General features: G+C 36.9%; 1 protein-coding gene across 14 annotated transcripts in view; it reads right to left on the bottom strand.

The window, feature by feature from the left end:
* Positions 1-1,354: 1,354 nt before the first annotated feature.
* Dnm1l (dynamin 1 like) overlaps positions 1,355-19,880 on the bottom strand; it is a 45,748-nt gene continuing 27,222 nt past the window's right edge. For 4 of the 14 annotated variants that reach the window (XM_026777629.1, XM_005370366.2, XM_005370360.2 and 1 more), the window contains 14 exons: positions 17,885-18,005; positions 15,915-16,046; positions 13,705-13,911; positions 11,905-12,025; positions 11,558-11,713; positions 11,260-11,349; positions 9,298-9,390; positions 7,751-7,807; positions 7,115-7,192; positions 6,791-6,823; positions 4,901-5,077; positions 4,630-4,739; positions 2,639-2,798; positions 1,355-2,447 (listed from right to left, as the gene is read on the bottom strand). In XM_026777629.1, coding sequence (XP_026633430.1) covers positions 2,391-2,447; positions 2,639-2,798; positions 4,630-4,739; positions 4,901-5,077; positions 6,791-6,823; positions 7,115-7,192; positions 7,751-7,807; positions 9,298-9,390; positions 11,260-11,349; positions 11,558-11,713; positions 11,905-12,025; positions 13,705-13,911; positions 15,915-16,046; positions 17,885-18,005 — 1,592 coding nt within the window. In that variant the 3' untranslated portion in view covers positions 1,355-2,390. The remainder of the gene's footprint in view (positions 2,448-2,638; positions 2,799-4,629; positions 4,740-4,900; positions 5,078-6,790; positions 6,824-7,114; positions 7,193-7,750; positions 7,808-9,297; positions 9,391-11,259; positions 11,350-11,557; positions 11,714-11,904; positions 12,026-13,704; positions 13,912-15,914; positions 16,047-17,884; positions 18,006-19,880) is intronic. The other 10 variants (XM_026777625.1, XM_026777628.1, XM_026777623.1 and 7 more) reach the window with 3 other exon arrangements.

Here is a 19,880-nt window from a genome sequence, read left to right as displayed (position 1 = left end):
TCTGGCCATCTTGCTTCTTGGGCTGATGAGGAAGTACAATGGAAATGAAGCATATGGGATTATTCATTACCTAAGGCAAAGAGCACTTACGGGGTTCAGTAGTGTTATATAATTCTGTAAACTAGACAAGCTTCTAAGGTCTGGTTAGAAGTCAGACATCAATCTGTAACTTATGCTAAGAAGTAACCATAGTTTTTAAAAAGACGTGGCAATAATTTTTAATAAAAACTGTAACAAGGAATAGTTTCTTCTCCAACAAAACGCAAAGCAGTACCTGATTTCTTTTGTAGTTCAGTTTTCCACATCCTTGCTTGTGTTTCAGTATTTTTACTCAGTTTCTGTCAATGGGGTTCCTACGGCTGAAATCTTAAGACATCAAAGTATGCAAGTATACTCGCCAAGTATGCAGTCACAAGAACAACAAAGACAGAAAAGTCTTGAGGCCAGAGTAGTTGAGGTTTGTATACACTACGCAACTAGTTAATTCTCCAGAACTGATTCTGTAAAAATCAAGAGAGTGCCACCCAACTCTGCACGGGAGCAGTGAAACATGAAGTGTTGAGCAGCTTCTGGGAGTCTCACAGCAAAGTGTACTGTTCACATTCTGAGCATTCTCCCCTGGATTACTTGGAACAAGTTTCTGTTTTCAATCTGTAGACATGGAGATTAACAGGGCCTTGGTGGTGACAATGTAATAGGAAAAAACACCGTAAAACTTTTGGTGCAATATAAGTTGAATTGTTAGGTTATGAAGTAGATACACCGTTTTCTGAGGCAAGTCTGGGAAAATTGATTTTCTGGCAAACTTTAATGTCATTTCATACCAGCAGCTTTATTTACACAGAAAGAACACAGTGATCTTATAAATACGACAAATTATCTTGTTTCTGAACACAACTCAGTGTAAAAGCACACAAAAGAAGCTTCTCTTTGTACAAAGTGTGTAGTGCTAACTAGTACACTACTGCAGTATATTTTTAAAGCTAGTATCTTCCATTTAAAATCTACTTGAAATGTTGGATAAAGGTGCATTTTCTCCCTATACAAATTTAAAAAAGTGGTAGTCATCCCTCTTAAGAAATAAACCAGATACCTAATAGTTGTCCAAGTGCTAACATTAAGTAGGCAGTGTGCACTTCCTGTCAAGTTGGTACTGTTAATAGACTGAGTACTGTATCATCAGATTGAAATGGACTCTTTTGCGTTTGAGATTACTAAGTGGGTATCATAAACTAATAGATAATATGTTGTTTTCCTTGCTAATGTTTCATAAAATGCCAACCTGAAAAGAAATTTTAGTGTTTTTAACACTAATGTATTATGTGGTTGGAGACAGAACTAGATACACCAAAGATTTTTACTTAGGTCTGAAAATTTTTTAATGCTTAATTTACACCATGAATTGTCCAGACAATTTTCACACAATAGGTTGTAAACATGACCCTCAACCTCTGAATACATTCTAATAGTCTATAAGCTTTTAGGTGTATGTCCAAGTATTTTTCTTTAAGAAACAAGGTTCCACTAGTGTTTTCATACCATCATTCTAATGTTTTCTCTTGGTATGGAACTAACGTGGCTATTACCAATTTGTACAGAGTGGAATTTTAGGTCCCACCTCACTGTGAGTCTTGGAGCCCAATGCAGCTGTCCCACTTTAAAGGTGTATTTGAATTGCTGTTATTCTATTTGTAAACTATGGGAAATTTAGGTCTCCATTGGATCTTTTAGAAATTAAAAGGACTGGCTATTATTACCAAGTACATTCCCAATAGTTTTTAATGTAGGAAGTCAATTATGAATCAAAGTATATTTTAATTTTTAACACTACACTGTAGATTTTGAAATGGATAAACCAATAACGACAGTCTGTTCCTACATCTTTATAAGTCTTTTGGATCTTACACATTTCTTAAAACAGCAAAGGTTAGAGTTTTCTTAAGACTATAAAAATGAAGGATAGGTGGATACACTTGTCAGGCTCCATCTTTTAAAGCCAGATCAGTCTATATAAATAGTGCATGCATTATAGTCATGAAATGTCCTGGAGCTTTCTTTCTGAGGACTATGGCTGTAGCTTTAAGACTACAGAAAAGTTACACGGGTCATCATCTCCACACGCAAACTGCTTTGTACAGCTAGAACATCCATTGTTCTTGTAAGCTTGACTGAGACAGACTTGATATACATGTATCATAGGAAACTTTAAAAATGTGAATTAAATGTGTGATTTGTTTTGTAATGCAGAGTATACTTTTCAGCTTATAGCCAATCTTCACACGAGCAAATTCATACGCTGCAATACAGAAGAGTTCATAAATAAACTTCTACTCAGGTAGATAGTAGCTACCAGGTTCAAGTCAACACAGTCTGGGTGTTAACAGTTCTGATCACCAGAGATGAGTCTCTCGGATTTCAGCAATAATTTGACTGGCTCCTTGTAATGCCTGTATTAAAAGAATAAAAACTCCAGTTACAATGTTAATGTAAAGAAATGTCTCCATTTTCAATGCTTAAAAGAAAGGCAGTATCTTTTCTGAAATTTGAGTATAATCAAGTACTACTGGGTGGGGTGGAGGGCAAGATAAGAATGCAATTTAAAAACTTTTGAGAAAACTGGAAACAACTTAATAGTTACCTTTAGCATATCAGCTGCTTCTTTCCTACGCTGTGCCATGTCCTCAGATTCAGTCAGAAGGTCATCTAATAAGGAAGACTTATACAGCTGCCCTACTAATTCACTCTGAAGAGTATCTTTCACATGATTAACCAGAAAATGCATTACTGCCTTTGGGACACTGCAAAACAAAGTAAAATTATGAAGTTTTGGTAATAATTCTATTTAAAAAAATTTAGACCAGTGGTTTTCAACATATGAGTCACGATCCCTCCGTGAGGGTGGGGAGGAGCCAAATGACCCTTTCAGAGCCATTGCATATCAGTTATTTACATTTTGATTCACAGCAGTAGCAAAATTAACTATCAAGTAGCAATGAAAATAATTTTATGGTAGGGGTCACCACAACACGAGCTAACTATATTAAAGGCTCACAGCATTAGGAAGGTTGACAACCACTGCTCTAGAGAGTGGCTCTGTAAAAAAATAAATAAGAACACAATATTTAATACACCTACTCCAAGTAACATTAATCAAAGCTACAATCTTTGAAAATTTAGCTTCATTCATCCTACTTATCTCATACATAAACACAACAATGACCACTATTCTTAACAGCCAAAACTGAAAATCAAATATCCATAATGTGATGAGTTGATATAGTCAACTGTAAAAGGAAGTGCTGATCCATACTGTAGTATGAATAAGCTTTAAAACACAGTGAGAAGTAGACTAGATTTAAGGCCCACTCTACATGATAAATCCCATACCCGGCACCATTACTGGACCAAGACCTTACAAGATAACCTACTACTATTATACTAAATGAGGTATCAGAGCAGTTCATAGTGACCTATCATTATACTTATAGATCGAGACACCTCTTAACTCTCATTGGAGAAACTTTGTTGTAGATGATGATTTACATAGAGACCTGCAGGTGGCCAAGATGCAGAGAATAAGACATCACACAATGTCCAGCATTAAATGGAGCACCTTTATCTCCTCTAAGGGTCAAGGATCACTGTGGAAGAGGTAGGGGATGACAAGGAAACTTTTCTGGACATGGTGGGGCCATCTGCAAATATGAATTCAGCTGTTGTGGCAGCACACAAAACAGTGCAAAATTCAGCATGATTAGGGTGTAAGGTCCGAAAATCCCATCCCCAGTAGAGGAGCTACTGGCAATTCTTAGCTGCTGGGAGAGGGTTAGAGTATAGGCCCTGTTAAGTCAGTCAAACTCCAGCAGAAGGCCATACATCCAAAAACATTAGGCAGCACAAACTGGCCTTGATTGAGGAAGGGAAAAACAAACACTTATTTGGGTGAGAAAGGGCAGAGGGGATGGATCCGGGAAGAGTTGGGGAAGCAAGAGTGAAAATGACCACAACACAAGGTTTTCTTAAAATTTTTTTTAAAGGGGGGAGGGATGCCCACAAATGAAGGAAGCCAGACAAAAGGCCACATATTAATTATTGTGTTCCCACTAGCATGAAATGTCTAATAGCTAGGTCATAAATATGATGTATTAGAAGTAAGACAGATAGGATGTTATTACTGGCAAAGGGTGTACTTTTATACTGAATAAAATCTAACCACATCAACTGTATTTTTTTCATTTTTTTTCAGGGCACCGTGAGGGGTTGAATCCAGGGCTTCATTAATACTGTACTAAACTAATTCTATACTGTATATAGCATAGAACCACACTGTTGTTACCCTTCTCTAGCTTGTTTTCAGACTGGCCTTCTATTTGTGATCATTCTCCTTAAGGCTGAATCTTTCTATATCTATGATTGCAGACATACATTACTATTCCTAGATCCTCTTATTCTAAAATTTTTTTCTAGCTGATACATAATATCCTAATCATGAAATGCTACCACACTTCCATAAGACAATCTTGCTACCACAGTTAAGTTTTGGAATCAAAGCTAATTAAAATTTTTAACGTATGATTTTATGATGCAGATCATGAACTCACCCAGCAATATTTATATACTAATACTGACCTGTCTTGAATATTCTTTCTGACAATTAGAAAGTATGACTTGATGAGTCTTTCAATAACCTCACAGTCCCGCTGCTCACGGGCAGACAGCTTTCGTGCAACTGGAACTGGCTAAGAGGATAAGGGAAAATATTACTTCTGTGCCATTCTGAAATGGCGACATTTAATATTTAAAAGTTAAAAAAAATTTGAGACTTTACTTTCTTCTGTTTAGAGACAGTCTGCTACTATTTGGTACGTCTGTAGATTTAAGCCAGATTGTTCTGACTTACCACATCCAGCAAATTGACAGCATGGCCTTTTTGTGGACTTGCTGGCATAATTGGAATCGGTTTTGATTTTTCTTCAGCAAGTAATTCTTCAGCTTTTGACGTTTTCAGCATTCCTCTCCAGTTGCCTGTTGCTGGTTCTTGACCACCATCTCCAATCCCACCACCTGCAGATGCAACCTGAAAACACATGTTCCAAACCTATATTCTGTATATTTAACAACAAATGAAGCTCATTTTCTTGGATGGTAATCAAGAACATACAGGTAGCACCTATCTGGAATTTATTCAAATAGATAATAAAGTCAGAGATGATGGTGGCATTTGTCACTAGAAACCTGAGAGGTTCTGTATGAAGCTGTCTGCAAGCCAATAGCCAGTTCAGGCTCCATTTAATTTTTACGTTGTATTTATCATTTACTGACTTTTCAAAATGTTGCATCATTCTCCACTCCTCAAACACTAGATTAAAAGATTCACAAGAAAACAGGAATGCCATGTGGTTCCATCTCAAAGTAATCTTCAGCACTACCCATTCAACTATGAGTTTACACAGCTGTGAGCTCATGTCTCTACATATTTCTAAAACTAATTTATATCCCTGATAGTCAAAAGAAAAAAGTCTTTAATAAGAGGAAGTGTACATCCTTAGACCCAACTATCACAGTAACAAGCTACCTAAAATGTGAGATGTAACATAAACACAGCATAACCCTCATAGTCTAAACTCCTGAGAAAGGGTCCAGCGAGAGACCCACTGCTCCCTTTCACAACTGTTTCTCTAACCTTATTTTCTGGGTTCTGACTCTGACTCCTAAAAGAAAAAAATGACTATTTGCTACAGTGGGAAAAATAAAATACATCAATGTTCAAGAGATGTTTTTAGATCTTTAAGATCTTCTAAAGTTAACAGAATTGAGTCATCCACATGTAGTGGGAGATTGTTATGGTTCTTGTAAGAAAAATAGCAGTTTGGGCAGTCATTCAAATTTAAAAATCTGTCACAGTATCAAAAATATAAAAGTAAGTGATGTCTATATGTAGGTGTTACTGAGTAATTACATTTTTAATGTTAAACATACATGAATTATGATAAATGAAATCATAAGGAAAGTGAACTATGAATGAAATGAAACTCTGTGCAGTGATTTGCATGGTTCTCTGAAGACCATGGCGGAGAGATGGAGACATTTGTAAGGCTCAGAGGATGAGAAACTTAAACCTGGAAAGTAATGGGAGAGAAGGTGGAAAAGGAATAGGCCTGAGTATTCTACTCATGATTTTCTGTGAAAACTATTATCAAGAATCGACAAGCTGGGTGGTGGTGGCGCACGCCTTTAATCCCAGCACTCGGGAGGCAGAGGCAGGCGGATCTCTGTGAGTTCGAGACCAGCCTGGTCTACAGAGCTAGTTCCAGGACAGGCTCCAAAACCACATAGAAACCCTGCCTCAAAAAAACAAAAAAAGAATCGACAAGTCTTCCACTCTTACAATTTTCATATGTTCTGAATTTTCTTAATCTTTGACAGTACACATGAAATTCTGTATTCAGAGTTAATATTGACACTGATGGGAAACACAGGAAAGCACTGGAGAGGCTGGAGCTCAGACCCAGAGTACCATTTCCAGCTCTGAAATCTTAGTCTCTACCAAAAGAAGACACTGGGAAGCTAATCTTAAAGGTAACAGAGGTAGAAAGACTATTGTTAACAGTTAAAACAATGTTAGAGCGAGGCTAATCCCACTTTACACAGATTAAAGGAACATTAAGACTATAACACAGACAACAAGAAATGGATATTACTATACAAACAGGTTTTTTTGATGAATTTGAAGAATGTTTTAGTGAGAACCAAAGGCACCAACATTTCCATTCTAAAGCAAGAGACTCACATTTTTAGTTTCTCTTCTGCTGTCCTGAATTAACTGTTAAAAGATATGTTAAAACATGCAATTTAACAAGCAAGATTTAAATAGCAATAGCTTGAAAATTTAAATGTAGAAGATAATTTCCTTTTAGAATCACTTTTCTGTATCTTCTATATAGCAAGCAAAGGAAAGCATGTCAACAATACTTGGATATATACTTTGCTATACAATTTAAAAATCTCGATTAGGCTAAATTAGTCTAACACAATACCCCATATCAATATTGTTTTATTCAGCGTACTGTCTCCAAACTTGGCATGCAGGCTTAGATTAGGAATGAGAACAGACCTTGCCATCAGCCTCAGCAGAAGCAGCAGGGGAGGGCTCCTGGGAGGCAGGTGCCAAAGCACTTGGAACTTTAGAAGACTAAAGGCAAAAATGCAGGGGGGAAAAAAAATCAAGGATGCCAAAAATACATTTGGAAACACTTTATAGACAAAATTTTCCATCCATAGCAAAATAGTCAAGTATAAAAACAAAAGTACCCATGGAGATAGAAGTCTGTACTCTGCTTTATTTCCTATCCTGTGTTAAGTTTTTTCTGCAGATGAACGAGTAAGAACACTCAAATCTAAAGCTGCTGCTCCTTTTTGAGGGGGTGTGGGTGGCGAGCACTTACTGATAACTTTTCTGACAAGGAACCCAGGATAAAGGAACAACAACTGCCAAGAATTAACACCTACTATATAGCCCTTATAATACAATCACTTTGGAACAAATCTGAATCTTAATAAAAGAATCCTTGACACTCAAAAGCCAACTTTTTAAAATTATTCAAAGCTTTTAAAAACTTTTAAACTCTTATTCTAATACCCTGAAAGTATTAGAATCAGAGAAAGAAAATTACATTTTCACACAGAAATACACCCGGCTGAGGCTGAATGCTCGGTGTGGGGAATATACTATAAAAATAACTTTATTTACCTTGTCTCGTGATACAGCTGAAGGGAGTTCTCTTGCTAGCCTGTTTCTTCTTTGTTCCTATAAAATGTAACCAAGTTTTTGTGATTATCAGAATACTGAGATATAGGCCTACTACAACATGTTCACCTTAGTTGAAAAGTGTGGAATAACTTACAGATTTATTATTACTCTTGGAACTGATACCATATAATATTAAAAAACAAAACAAATCTGCTGAGGGATACAATACAGCACAGAAACAGCAGCTCCTTTGACCAGGGACTCCCAAATGAAGGGTAGAAGAATTTGAAGTATATAAACCATAGAAAATGTAAAAGCTAAGTCATTCAGACAATAAAAACAAAAAACTCACAACTTAAACATCTGTTTTAAAAAAAGGGTTATCCTTTTAAAAAACACTGACTCCTAGAAAAAGCACTGATAACTGACAGAATGCCTGTCACCTACCTAATTTAGCAATGTTAGATTCACCTGGTCATGTACTGAGCACCTGCAGTATCCAAGCACCAAGACAAGTACATATAGACAAATAGAGGCGAGGATACTAAGTCTCATAGGCATTTGGAAAATTGATATAAGTTAAAAATCATGTCAAAATTGCACCTTAAATGAAAACATCTCATAAATACCCAAGCTTACAAAGATCTGTAAGTTAACAAAGTTTCAAAATGATTTCTTAGGTATAAAGCTACTTATAGCAAAAATGAGTCTACTTCTTTGTGATTTCACCATATACTGAAGACCAGCTGAGACAGCCAACCTCATGGACTGAACAACCACTGGATTCTTGGAACTTTCTGTTTATAGGCAGCCACTGTTGGATTAGCTGGACCACAGCTTGTAAGTCCTTCTGATAAATCCCTTTTATATATCCTTTATATAAAATCTAGTGATTCTATAAGTTCTATAGTGTGCCTCTTAGAAATACTTTTATTTTATATGTATGGGTGTTTTGCCTGCATGTGTATCTGTGTACCTATGGAGGCCAGGTGTCAGATCCCCTGGAACTGGAGTTGAGCTGCCATGTGAGTGCTGGAAATTGAACTCAGGTCCTCTGGAAGAACAGCTAGTGCTATCTATCTTGCTAGTACAGCCCATATGTTCCTACATTTAATATCACTTACTAATTTACTTTCTGGATGTTTAAAGAAAGCGGGGAGGGGGGGAGACACTTTACTTTGAAGAATCTACTACTTTCCCAAATTATGAAGTCTGTTAATCGTAGAATGTTTCCTTCATAGTTTGCAGAACCAAAACTCAATTATAAACATTCACTTGGTTTTATACACTTCAATACAAAAAATTATAATAGTTACTGAAAAGGTGCAAGACCATTCTTCGAATAACACTAATCAATAAATCCTTTTTGTTTCCTAAGTAGAAAGTAAAAATAACTGTCCCAGGTGATTTTGAGAACTAAAATTAAGAAAGCAATGTAATAACTTAAACGTATTTCCTGGGCATACAATCAGCAGCAATATGCCACATCTCTTGTATAAAATTACCTATAGCTATTTCCAACCTCTGAAAATGATCACTATACTCACCTCTATATTATTATTCATTAGCCCACAGGCATCAGCAAAGTCAGGATGTTTTGTGTTGATATAAGCTAGCTCAATTGCCACTAAGTTATGTACCTACAAAAAACAAAATAAGACTAGTATACAAAAATATGCCAGTTTAGCCTAACTTTGGTAAACCTAAATATAAAAACCTTAATACACAGAAAATATTGAAAAAGTATACAAAACATTTTCAAATACTTGATGACAATACTTGAAATAACACTCTAAGCCCAATGATAATAAGTTAACCTTCAGATTTAAAATTGTACTTCCAGTAAGGAAAAAATGACAGTAAGAGAGCTTTAAAGTAATTTCCTATTACTGGGAAAAGTTATTTACCCGATGCAGTTTTAAGTTCCAGGCTTTTAATAATTTGTTATTCAAACTTCATTTCAGAGTGTCAAAGCTTATGTTCAATTTTAACAAAAATCAGTTCATAATTAGGGAGAAGTTAAACATGTTAATTTTATTCCAACAATGAATATATTTATGCCTGAGGTAGTTAGTAATAACTTAGCCTGAACCATGAAGCACATAGTTAAAATCAAAAGGGCTAAAAGTCTAATGTTACAGCAATCAAAAGAAAAAGTGAAAATTAATATATCATTCTTTCACAGAATTCCTAAGGCTTATGGAGAACAAGCTTAAGTCATTTTTTATCTTTAAAAAATTAATATTACTAGTTATCCATAAGTGGTTTTACTTATCATGTTTTTAACGTTTATAATGCATTTTAGTCATACTCACTGTTACTCTTGTTCCCTCCCCTCCTGTTCATTCCTTTCTTCTTCCCAACTAGCAGTCCCTTTTCTTTCATTTGTCTTTAATGACCCACTGAGTTTCAGTAGAGTTGCTTTAAATATTGGTGAGGGTAAGGGATTGTTTACAGGACCATGGCCACCTTTAAAGTGTTTTTATCTTCTAGTCTTTAAATTATGTTTCTGGTCACAGTTTTTCTCTAAAACTGATTACCCCACTGCCAATTCTAAACAAAAAAAAATTATTAAAACATTACTTATCAAATCCCAAATGAGCAAGTGCACAAGGTGAGCTGCTTGTTGTGATCAACTAGTTGTTTTCTAGCCAAGGTTATAGTGCTCTTAGTTAAATCACAAGATACAGACAAAAATATGCTGGGGGAAAAAAAACCCCACAAAACAAAAATCAGATTTCTTTTGCAGGTAATAAAAAAGAAACCAAGGCTCTTATGACTGTCTCAAGTTCCAGAACAGCACTCAACAGTGCAGAGCTGGTGACATGAAGTTCCAGTAGTTCTAGGATGCCGGTGGGTAGAATGTGAGATCAGGCTTAGGCATCTATGACAGCAATCCCTGCTAAGCAAGCGACCACTCAGCAGCCACTCACAAACAGTTCCAAGGATACTACTGATAAACTTCAAGTGAGGCTCAGTAATCTGAGCCAAGACATAAATGCATTTTTTAGTGGCATAAGAGTAATTTCAAATGCTAAAGCTCAGATTTCTGTCATTTTTAGTATTTTTGGGGGGGGGGGCGGACAGGTACATCTCACGATAGTAACAACTCCTACCATCAGGTCACAGAACAAGCAGAATATGGGTTGCCCCATGTGCTTCAGATTCAGAATAAAGTGAGCTTGCTGTAAAGGTCTGGCTTGCTGAGCATCCTGCACAGACTAATTTACTACAACAATCAATAGCAGCACAGAACAGAAGCAGCTACTCAAGACATTTAACAATATTCTGTCTTCATGAAACTTGGAATTTCAGGCAAGTAATGATTAAAACATCAAAATCAAAATTAAAAATACTGTGTACTAATATAACTAAAAACTTTCTTTGGAAATAAGACAAATACTTATGATTCACTGGGAAACATGCTTGAAGCGATCATAATGTTATACAGAATAAAACAACCAAATTAAACCTTTGCTGATAGTGATTCAAACAAGACAGTAGCTTACCATTTCATTTGTAACAGGCAACCTTTTACGAAGAAGACAAGTCACTACTTCAACTATGGCATCATGAAGTTTAGGGAACCGTAACAACTCCTGTATGTAACAGAGAAATAAAAATATTAGTCTGTTTAATTGAAAACTAAATAATCACTGAAGTACTGAATTAGATTTGGAAGCTACATTTACAAACACCATTTAAAATCACTCATAACTAAGGGAACTAAGGAGTTTGCTTTTAGTCCATTTTCTCCCACTCTGAACACAGGACTGATCTGATGGCCCTGTTCCATCTCACAGGTACCTGTGTACTGTAATTACTACAATGCTGAATGATCCTTTGCATTTCCTCATGGACCAGTTCAACACACCGGAGACTGGGCTCTTCTAGACGCTTGATTTGCCGCTTGACCAGTAACTCAAACGAAACCTCAGGCACAAATAAAGCAGGACGGGGACCCTGAAAAGACAAAATTCAGCTCTATTATTATAGCTATGTGCAATTCACATCTTCTAAAGGATAAAAAGAATCCCTTTTTTGTTCCTTTTCCTGAAAAATGTTTTAAATATGACGGCAAAAGAAACTGTACATCAACTTAAACTATGCATACAAATAAAGCTTTCCCTCTGCTTCTGGTTCAGCATACTCACGGTAGCATTTCTGATGGCAGTCAAAATGTCAATAGTGTTAAGGCCACCTAGCGGGTCAACAGATTCTAAGGTTCGCCCAAAAGTCTCATGGAAAATATAACAAATCCTAGCACCACCGCATCTGAAAGACAAGGCATATGATTACGCACTGCTATAAAGAAGCTACAAGTTATGTCTTTCTTTAAGCTTTAAGATTGTTTCATCTTCTGAGAAAGCCTTATAAACCCAATGGCTGTATCAATTTATATCCCACCAACAGTGAATGAGGCTTCCTCTCAAGTCCACTCTGTTTCCTTTCAATATTTTTTCTTTAGAGCTGAATAGTGTTCCATTTATATGTGCTCCAGTGTCCATTATACATTCATTTGTTGATGGGTAAGTAGTTTGATTCCAACTCTTTGCTATAGTGAATAATGCAACAGTAAGCATGAGGTGTAATTACCGTTATGGTAGGTCACAGAGTTCTCTGGGTATATGCCCTAGAGTGAAATAGCTGGGACATATGGTAGTACTATTTTTAATTTTTTGAAAACTATCCACTCATTTTCACAATGGATGTATTCAATATGCACCCCCACAGGCAGTGATCAAGGATTGCTCTAACATTTTGTCACGTTTGTTGATGAAGGTCAGTCTGACTGGGATGAGATAGTATCTCAAAATACTGAACACTTTTTAAAATAAGTATCGTCCATCTGTGTGGTTTTGTTAAAACTAAATCCTATTTATTTGCCCGCTTGATTAGGATTTTTATTTCCTTGGTATTTAATTTCCAAAACTGGCTATAAAGTTTAGGTATCAGTCCCTAGTCTGAAGTGTAGTTAGCAAAGACCCCCCCGCCCAGGCCCGTTGTTCTGCTAATCGTTTCTTTGCTGTGGACCTTTATTTTCATGTTGTCCCCTATGCTGATACTATTCACAAAATTCTTTCCAGGGAACTGGCATGTTTTCCTCTAGAAGTTCCAGTAGCCTTTGGTCCACTTTGAATTCACTTTTGTATAAAGTGAAAGAATCCACATTAATTCTGTATGTGGACATCCATTCCTACCAGCACCACTTGCTGAACAGGCTCTCTGTTATCAAAATAATGTTTTTAACCATTGTCAAAACTAAATAGGCACAGCTCTTTGTTTTATTTCTATTCTATTCTATCAGTGTACCTGTCTGTTTTTTATGCCAGTGCCAGATTATCTTTATCACCATAGCTCTAAGTTTGACATGTTGGATTTTGTGAGTTCATAAAAATGCTTGTATTGTATATTCTAAACCCATGAAATATGACATTGGAACGTTGATAGCTATTCATTAAATCTGTAAATTAATTTTGGTTTCACATTCGTTTTTAAAATGCTCACTTTGTCAATCCAGGAGCATGTAAGCTCTTTCCATCATTTAGTATCTTCTGTGATTTCCCCGTTCAGTGTCTTTACGTTTTCTTTACAGAGGTCTTTCTCTTTGGCCACATAATTATTTTTGGTTATTTGGATGGGGTTAATTTGTTTGAGAGCACATGGTTGATACATAGGAAGGATCTTTTTTAATATTAATTTTGTATTGTGTAACTTTACTATGTTTAATAGGTTATAAGTTATCTAGTAGACTTAGCAGGGTCTGTTAAGTAAAGAATCCTGTCATCTACAGAGATAGTTTGACTTCTTTCTTTCTTACCCCCCTTTAAATGTCTTTCTTTTGCCTTTAACTCAAAATCTCTTGAGCCAGCTTCTCTACTATTAAAATTTAAATAATTTCAAGATTATATGCAATCCAAGTAACCAAATCTTTACAACAATGTCTTACTCACAGCTCAGAGGTTTCAATGTACTTTGCGGTTCCTTCAATAGTGTTGCAGTACTCGGTGGCGAACTTGGTGATAAGCTGCAGTAAAGTAGCACTCTTATCGTCCACAGGTTCACCATAGCTATTCAGAAGGGACTGATATTGAGCAGCTAAGACATTTATCCTTGTTTTCAGCTCTGGTAAACAATCTCTGATATGATGCATAAGCAACCTAAAAGATCAGAAAAGCAGGTTTTAGCATAAAACTAAGTATTAATACTTCCAACAAGGCAATGAAAAAAAGGGTATAATGGCGAAATCTTCCTAGTACCCAGGTATTGAAGTCTCTTCAAGTATCTAAGGACTGGTGTGTGCTTGCAGAAAGATAATATCGAAGGGTTGGGAGGATCAGTCCCAGTTGAACTAATCACCAATGGCCAGTGAGGTAATCAATCATATCCATATACTGAAGCTACCATGAAAACTCAAGCAGAGTTCATGAAACTAACTGCAAGGTTCTGGAGCATGACACGCCCAGACAGGGCATCAACCCTGGTTCACTTTTCAATACCCTACACCTCTCCTTATCTATCCCTTCTAACTGCTCTACCTGAATCCTCTACACTAATCTTTTACTACATGAATAAACATAAACAAAGTGTTCATTGAGGCCTACTGCCTATTTCAGTGATTATAGCTCTTAAGAAAAACAGTCTATAGCTTTTGCTGACAACTGACATCTAAAGTAGAAGGGAAATTCTATAAAAAAAACCAAGACCTTAACCTATAAGATGTGATGTTGTCTCTACATAAATAGTGTCAGAAGTGAACTGCAGGACAGCTAGCTACAATCTACCAAATTACATAAATGGTATGTGGGGAAACCTATAAAAATCTTCTTCCAGAAGAACTCTCTGTTCTTATGTGTAAGAATAAGAAAACAAATTTTTAGCCCCTATATACTAAGAACGGGAAATGAAGCAATCTTCGTTTAGAGGTCCTTAGTCTAAAAAAGAGCGACACAAAACAAAACCCCCACAAAAGTAGCTGTAGTGATTGCTAGAAGAAAGTCACAAACAAAACTAGAACAAGGCACATTATTTTCAAGTCACTGTAGTCTATAAAGTAAGCCACCCAGTACAATTCTACCTAGAATTTTGGTTTAATAACCTTTTACAACAGTGTAAATAAATCTAAGATCCAAGTTCTTCTGCCTTCATTGTACCGGATAAGAGAAAATGGTGTTCCTTTTTTGTTCCTACATCAGTAGGTGTTCAGAATAGGAAGTATGGAACACATGTTACTTCTATTATGAATAAATGTAAAGAAATTCTAAATTAAAAAGTATGTCATGTGATAACTGAAAATTTTAATTAAATTTATAAAATCTAAATATCTGGAAATCACCTGATATCTTAGTAAAGTTCAAAATCCAATTAACTGTCAAAAACTTCCTAACTGCTCAGTCAGTGTACTGTGGTTGCCATGCCCTCCTGGTGTCCGTCCCCAAAGCTCACTGTACTCAACGGCCACTGCTTCTGTCCAGCCAGCTTGCTGCTGTTCTTATGGGCCACGTAAAACAGGCGAGCATTTTGATATTCATTGGGTGACAATTTAAAAAGTCGGTGATAGATGGTTATGAGTTACATAAAGGGATGAACATACTCCTTGGCTATGATCCATTTCCAAGCCCCGAGTCACTGACGCTGCTTTGTGGGCACACGGACAGTGAAATGATTTTGCTAGTGCTGTCTGCAGCCTAGAGGTTAAGGATAAAAGAAGACCCATATGCAAATTTACCCCTACGTCATCCAGGAACTTAGATCAACTTTAAATGAACTGGGATCGTCACGCCAAAGGATCTGGGCCTCAAAACAAAGTGTGAACTCGGATGGGCTTCCCAAAGAGTTGTTGCTATTGTTACTTGATTGCAAACACTATTCAAAGTGTTTTATTTCAATAAATTGAGTATTTAACCATATAATAGTAATGGGAAATAAGGTTGAACTGAAAATTAAAAAAACTTCCTAATTAAGAAAACTATTTGAATACTCACTCCAGAGTACATGACTTAATACCAAACATCTCAATAAATATAGAGACAATGCTTTACAAGAATTCAGAAGTGAAACTTTAAGGAACAGTATGAAAACATATATGAAATTAAATAGGAACATTCTAAGACACCAGTAGCCAAAATGAAAACATTTCATCTTTAAAAGGTGAAAATGTTACCTATTCAGGGTCCTAGCAAGATACTTCGTTCCATTTCTGTTGGCCAGAGACGGGTATTTCTTCTGAAGAAAAGCATATTCATCACGGATAGAATCAGTCACACTCTTCTTATTGTTAATATCTAGCTGGCTCCTATGTTGAAAAATAGCAAACTTGTTCAACCGAAGCCAGTGCTGTTTTTCTCTGCTCGGGCTGAGTGTTAGCACCAGATACTGTTCCCTGACTTCTAACAAGGCGATTCTCTACAACATGCCTCATCCTTTAGAGCACTGACACCTCAGCCAATGAGCCCACCAAGGAGGGCAGAAAGTCAAGATTGGAACTGTTTGACTTAAGCTGAATAGTATCAGCTTTGTTGTTACTATTAACCTATGCACAAAAGCAGTATCCTTCAGTAAGCTGTAGACTGATATAAAAATATAAGCATAGCTTAATCAACTATATTTTACCTATGCGCAGGTGACTAAATTCTACCAAGAATAAAGACGTTAACTTGAAGTGTAATCACCTACAAGTACAGGATGCAGTAGTATATACAGCACATGCTTGCCTGAAAAGAAACTAGATGCAAGTTGTCGTTCAGTGAGAAAGGAATATATATGGACATCTAGAATGAACCTTAGATATCACTTAACAAAATATTTTCATTTTAATTTTTTTCTCAATAATTTATTTTTATGTGCTTTGGTGTTTTGCCCATATATATGTCTGTGTGAAGGTGTCAGTTCTTGGAGTTACACAGTTGTGAGCTGCCATGTGGGTGCTGGGAATTGAACCTGGGTCCTCTGGAAGAGCAGCCAGTACTCTTAACAGCCGAGTCACCTCTCCAGCCCCTAAATTCATTTTTAATGACCTGAGGCCCTGAGATGTTAAAACTGACTCAAACCCTATTATATCAGACTACGTAGCAACTATAGTTAGCACTTAAGTCTCCAGATAGCCGGTTTCCCTACTGTACAGAAAGGGAGACCTAAGAGAGACTGTCACCTGAGCACAGACAGCACTGCCTCCCACTAGGTGCTACTCTGAGAATTCCAAGGACGCCATTGCTAACTGCTCACTGTAGAATGTATAAAACATAAGCCCTCAACAGTAGTTGTTTCTTTTCTATAATTTTTAATACCAGCAATTTTAGGATATATCTTTAAAGTTTCCAAGTCATATCCTGGCAATTACACAGCATTACTAATGATATGGGATTAAAAACAATCATTAAAATCCCACCACCTTTCATTTCTCGAGTGGGTACAAATTAGATAATACTTTTTTTTTGTTACCTAATACCATTCTCATACATAACTTAAGTCGCACGAAAGAATTAGTAAAGGTTAATTATTAAATCATCTTCCATTTTGTGGCACTGAACCTTAGAAACATTTTCCATGGGGAAAATCAGAGAGGAAGAACAGTTTCAAAAGGACCACCGAAGTGACTCTGAGTAAGAGCTCTTGCTGCCAAGTCTGCAACCCAAATTTAAACCCAAAACCCAAATAGAAAAAGGAGAGAACTGGCTCCTGCCAAGTTGTCCTCTGACCTCCATATACATGCTAATAAATACTTGAAAAAAGAAACCACCACCAAACCCCCAAATACTCGGAGAGGCGCTTGTCTCTTTCCAGTGCAGTGGCCCCATGGCAACACCAGCATTAAGAACAAGAGAGGAAAACAGGACAGCACCACATTTCAGACAGAATTTCAAAATCAGGCTTGCTTTGAAGTGAGAATGCTGGGATTCTTATTCCATTCTTTCAATATTTATTTATGTGAAAACGTGCATACATGTTTATACATGCACATGGTATTCTTGGGGGACAGAAAAAGGGTACTGGATCCCTTGGAGCTCCAGTTACAAGTAGTTGAGTGACTGAATGTGGGTGCTGGGAACTGAATTTCGGTCCTTTTTAAGATAACAACTGTTCTTAACCACTAAACCAACTCTCTAGCACCTTTATTCCATTTTAATTGCTAACCTGTTAACTACTCCAATTATTCCAAGCTTGACTGGAATAACCCTTCCCATCAATACATCCATGGCATCAGTACCCGCATCCATGAGATCAAGTTTGGTGATTACAGCTAGAGTTCTGCGTCCTGGTAAGTATAAAAAGGAGGGGGAAGAGAGATCCATTAAAAAAAATGAAAGAAAGAAAAGAAAAAAAAGCATTACATTTAATAAAGGAAAATCTTCATCTATAATTCTACCTAACACTTTGCCTCTTCCATCATTTTGGAAATATTTTCCTAATATTTGCTTCTAATACTTTATATGAAATTTAAATATGGCATACAATCTTAAAACTTGTTTTCATGAGTAATTTTTAAAAATAACTTTAAAATTATGTATATGTGGGTGTCTATGTATGTGCATGGAAAGAGGCCATAAGAGGGAGTTGGATCCTCTGGAGCTAGTGTAATAGACAGTTGTCAGCTGACTGATGTGGGTGCTGGGAACCAAACTCTGGTCCTTTGCAAGATTACCAAGTGCTCTTAACCACTGTGCCAACTCCCCAGCTCTGTAAGTAATTTCTTAGTAGTCCTTAGGTCAATATCTCTAAGCGTCTAAAATTTTGTTTAATATTTACTATTTTTGGTGTGTACTCTTGTCCCCCGCCCAACCCTTTGGCAGTGCTGGGCCGGGGGGGGGGGGGAACCCTAGGGCCTTGGATATGCTAAGCACTCACTGTATTAGTGAACCACACGACCAGACTCTAATTCTCTTCTTTCTGACAAGTACATACTACCTCAATCCTAACAATTCACTTCCCCACAATACTCTTTTACTAGGCAACAACCAAAACTGTCCTTCAGTTCTACCTCTGTATTCTTTCATTCACCATGACGCATCTGAGGGCGGTCCACACTGTAGCAGACATGAGCAGTTCACTGTTCAGCAGTGCTGTTTATTATATGGGTGTACTAAATGAGCTATTCATTCTTGATTTGAGAAATATTTGAGTTGCTTCTAGTTTGGGGAAAATATGAATAAAATCACCACAGATGTTTGTATACAAAGGTTTGTTTTTTAATGTTTATTTTGAAAATATTTTTTTATGTATAGTGTTCTGCCTGCATTTATTCCTGCAGGCCAGAAGAGGGCATGAGAACTCATAACAGATGGTAATAAGCCAACCATGTGGCTGCTGGGAATTGAACTCAGGACCTCTCAAAGAACAGCCAGTGTTCTTAACCTCTGAGCCATCTCTTCAGCCCTACAAAGGGTTCTTTAATTCATTTACTCATTAGGGGTGGAAGGAGTGGAAGGGTCATGTAAATACAACCGCAGGTACAGAGGTCAGAGGACAACTTTCACGAGTTTATTTCTCCTTTTACAATGTGATAGCTGAGGCCTCCAACTCAGATAGATCATCAGATCTGGTAGCAAGAGCCTGTACAGGCTAAACCATCACCTGCTAACCATCACCCGATAAACCATCACCTGCGCTAGCCATAACCCAACAAACCTTCACTTGCTAACAATCACCCACTAAAACCATCACCTGCTAAGCCCCTGATTTCTGAAACGGGATCTGAGTGGACATTAGCCCAGGCTAACCTTACTCTCTTGGATGCTGGTGTAACAGTGAGAGAGCATTCCAGGCTCCAGAGGTTTTCATATGAAAATTTAACATGGGATTGCTGATTGAAAGTTGTTTCCCATAGTTGGGCAGCGGTGCACACATTTAATCCCAGCACTTGGGAGCCAGATGCTAGCCTGATCTACATAATAAGACTCATGATAGTCAAGCTACACAAAGAAACCCTGTCTTGAAAAGCAAAAGACAAAAAAAGAGAAAGTTGTTCTCCTTTCCCAAAGTATATGCAACATTCTACACCAATATATATAACAATTCCAGCAGAGGCAGGTGCAACTTTGATTTTGTTTTGTTTGTTTGTTTTTCGAGACAGGGTTTCTCTGTGGTTTTGGAGCCTGTCCTGAAACTAGCTCTTGTAGACCAGGCTGGTCTC

The sequence above is a fragment of the Microtus ochrogaster genome, unplaced genomic scaffold (genome assembly GCF_000317375.1).
Source record: "Microtus ochrogaster isolate Prairie Vole_2 unplaced genomic scaffold, MicOch1.0 UNK77, whole genome shotgun sequence".
In the NCBI taxonomy this organism is placed as follows: Eukaryota; Metazoa; Chordata; class Mammalia; order Rodentia; family Cricetidae; genus Microtus; species Microtus ochrogaster.
The sequence above is the reverse complement of the archived record's forward strand: the minus strand, read 5'-3'. Positions and strand labels throughout refer to the sequence as shown.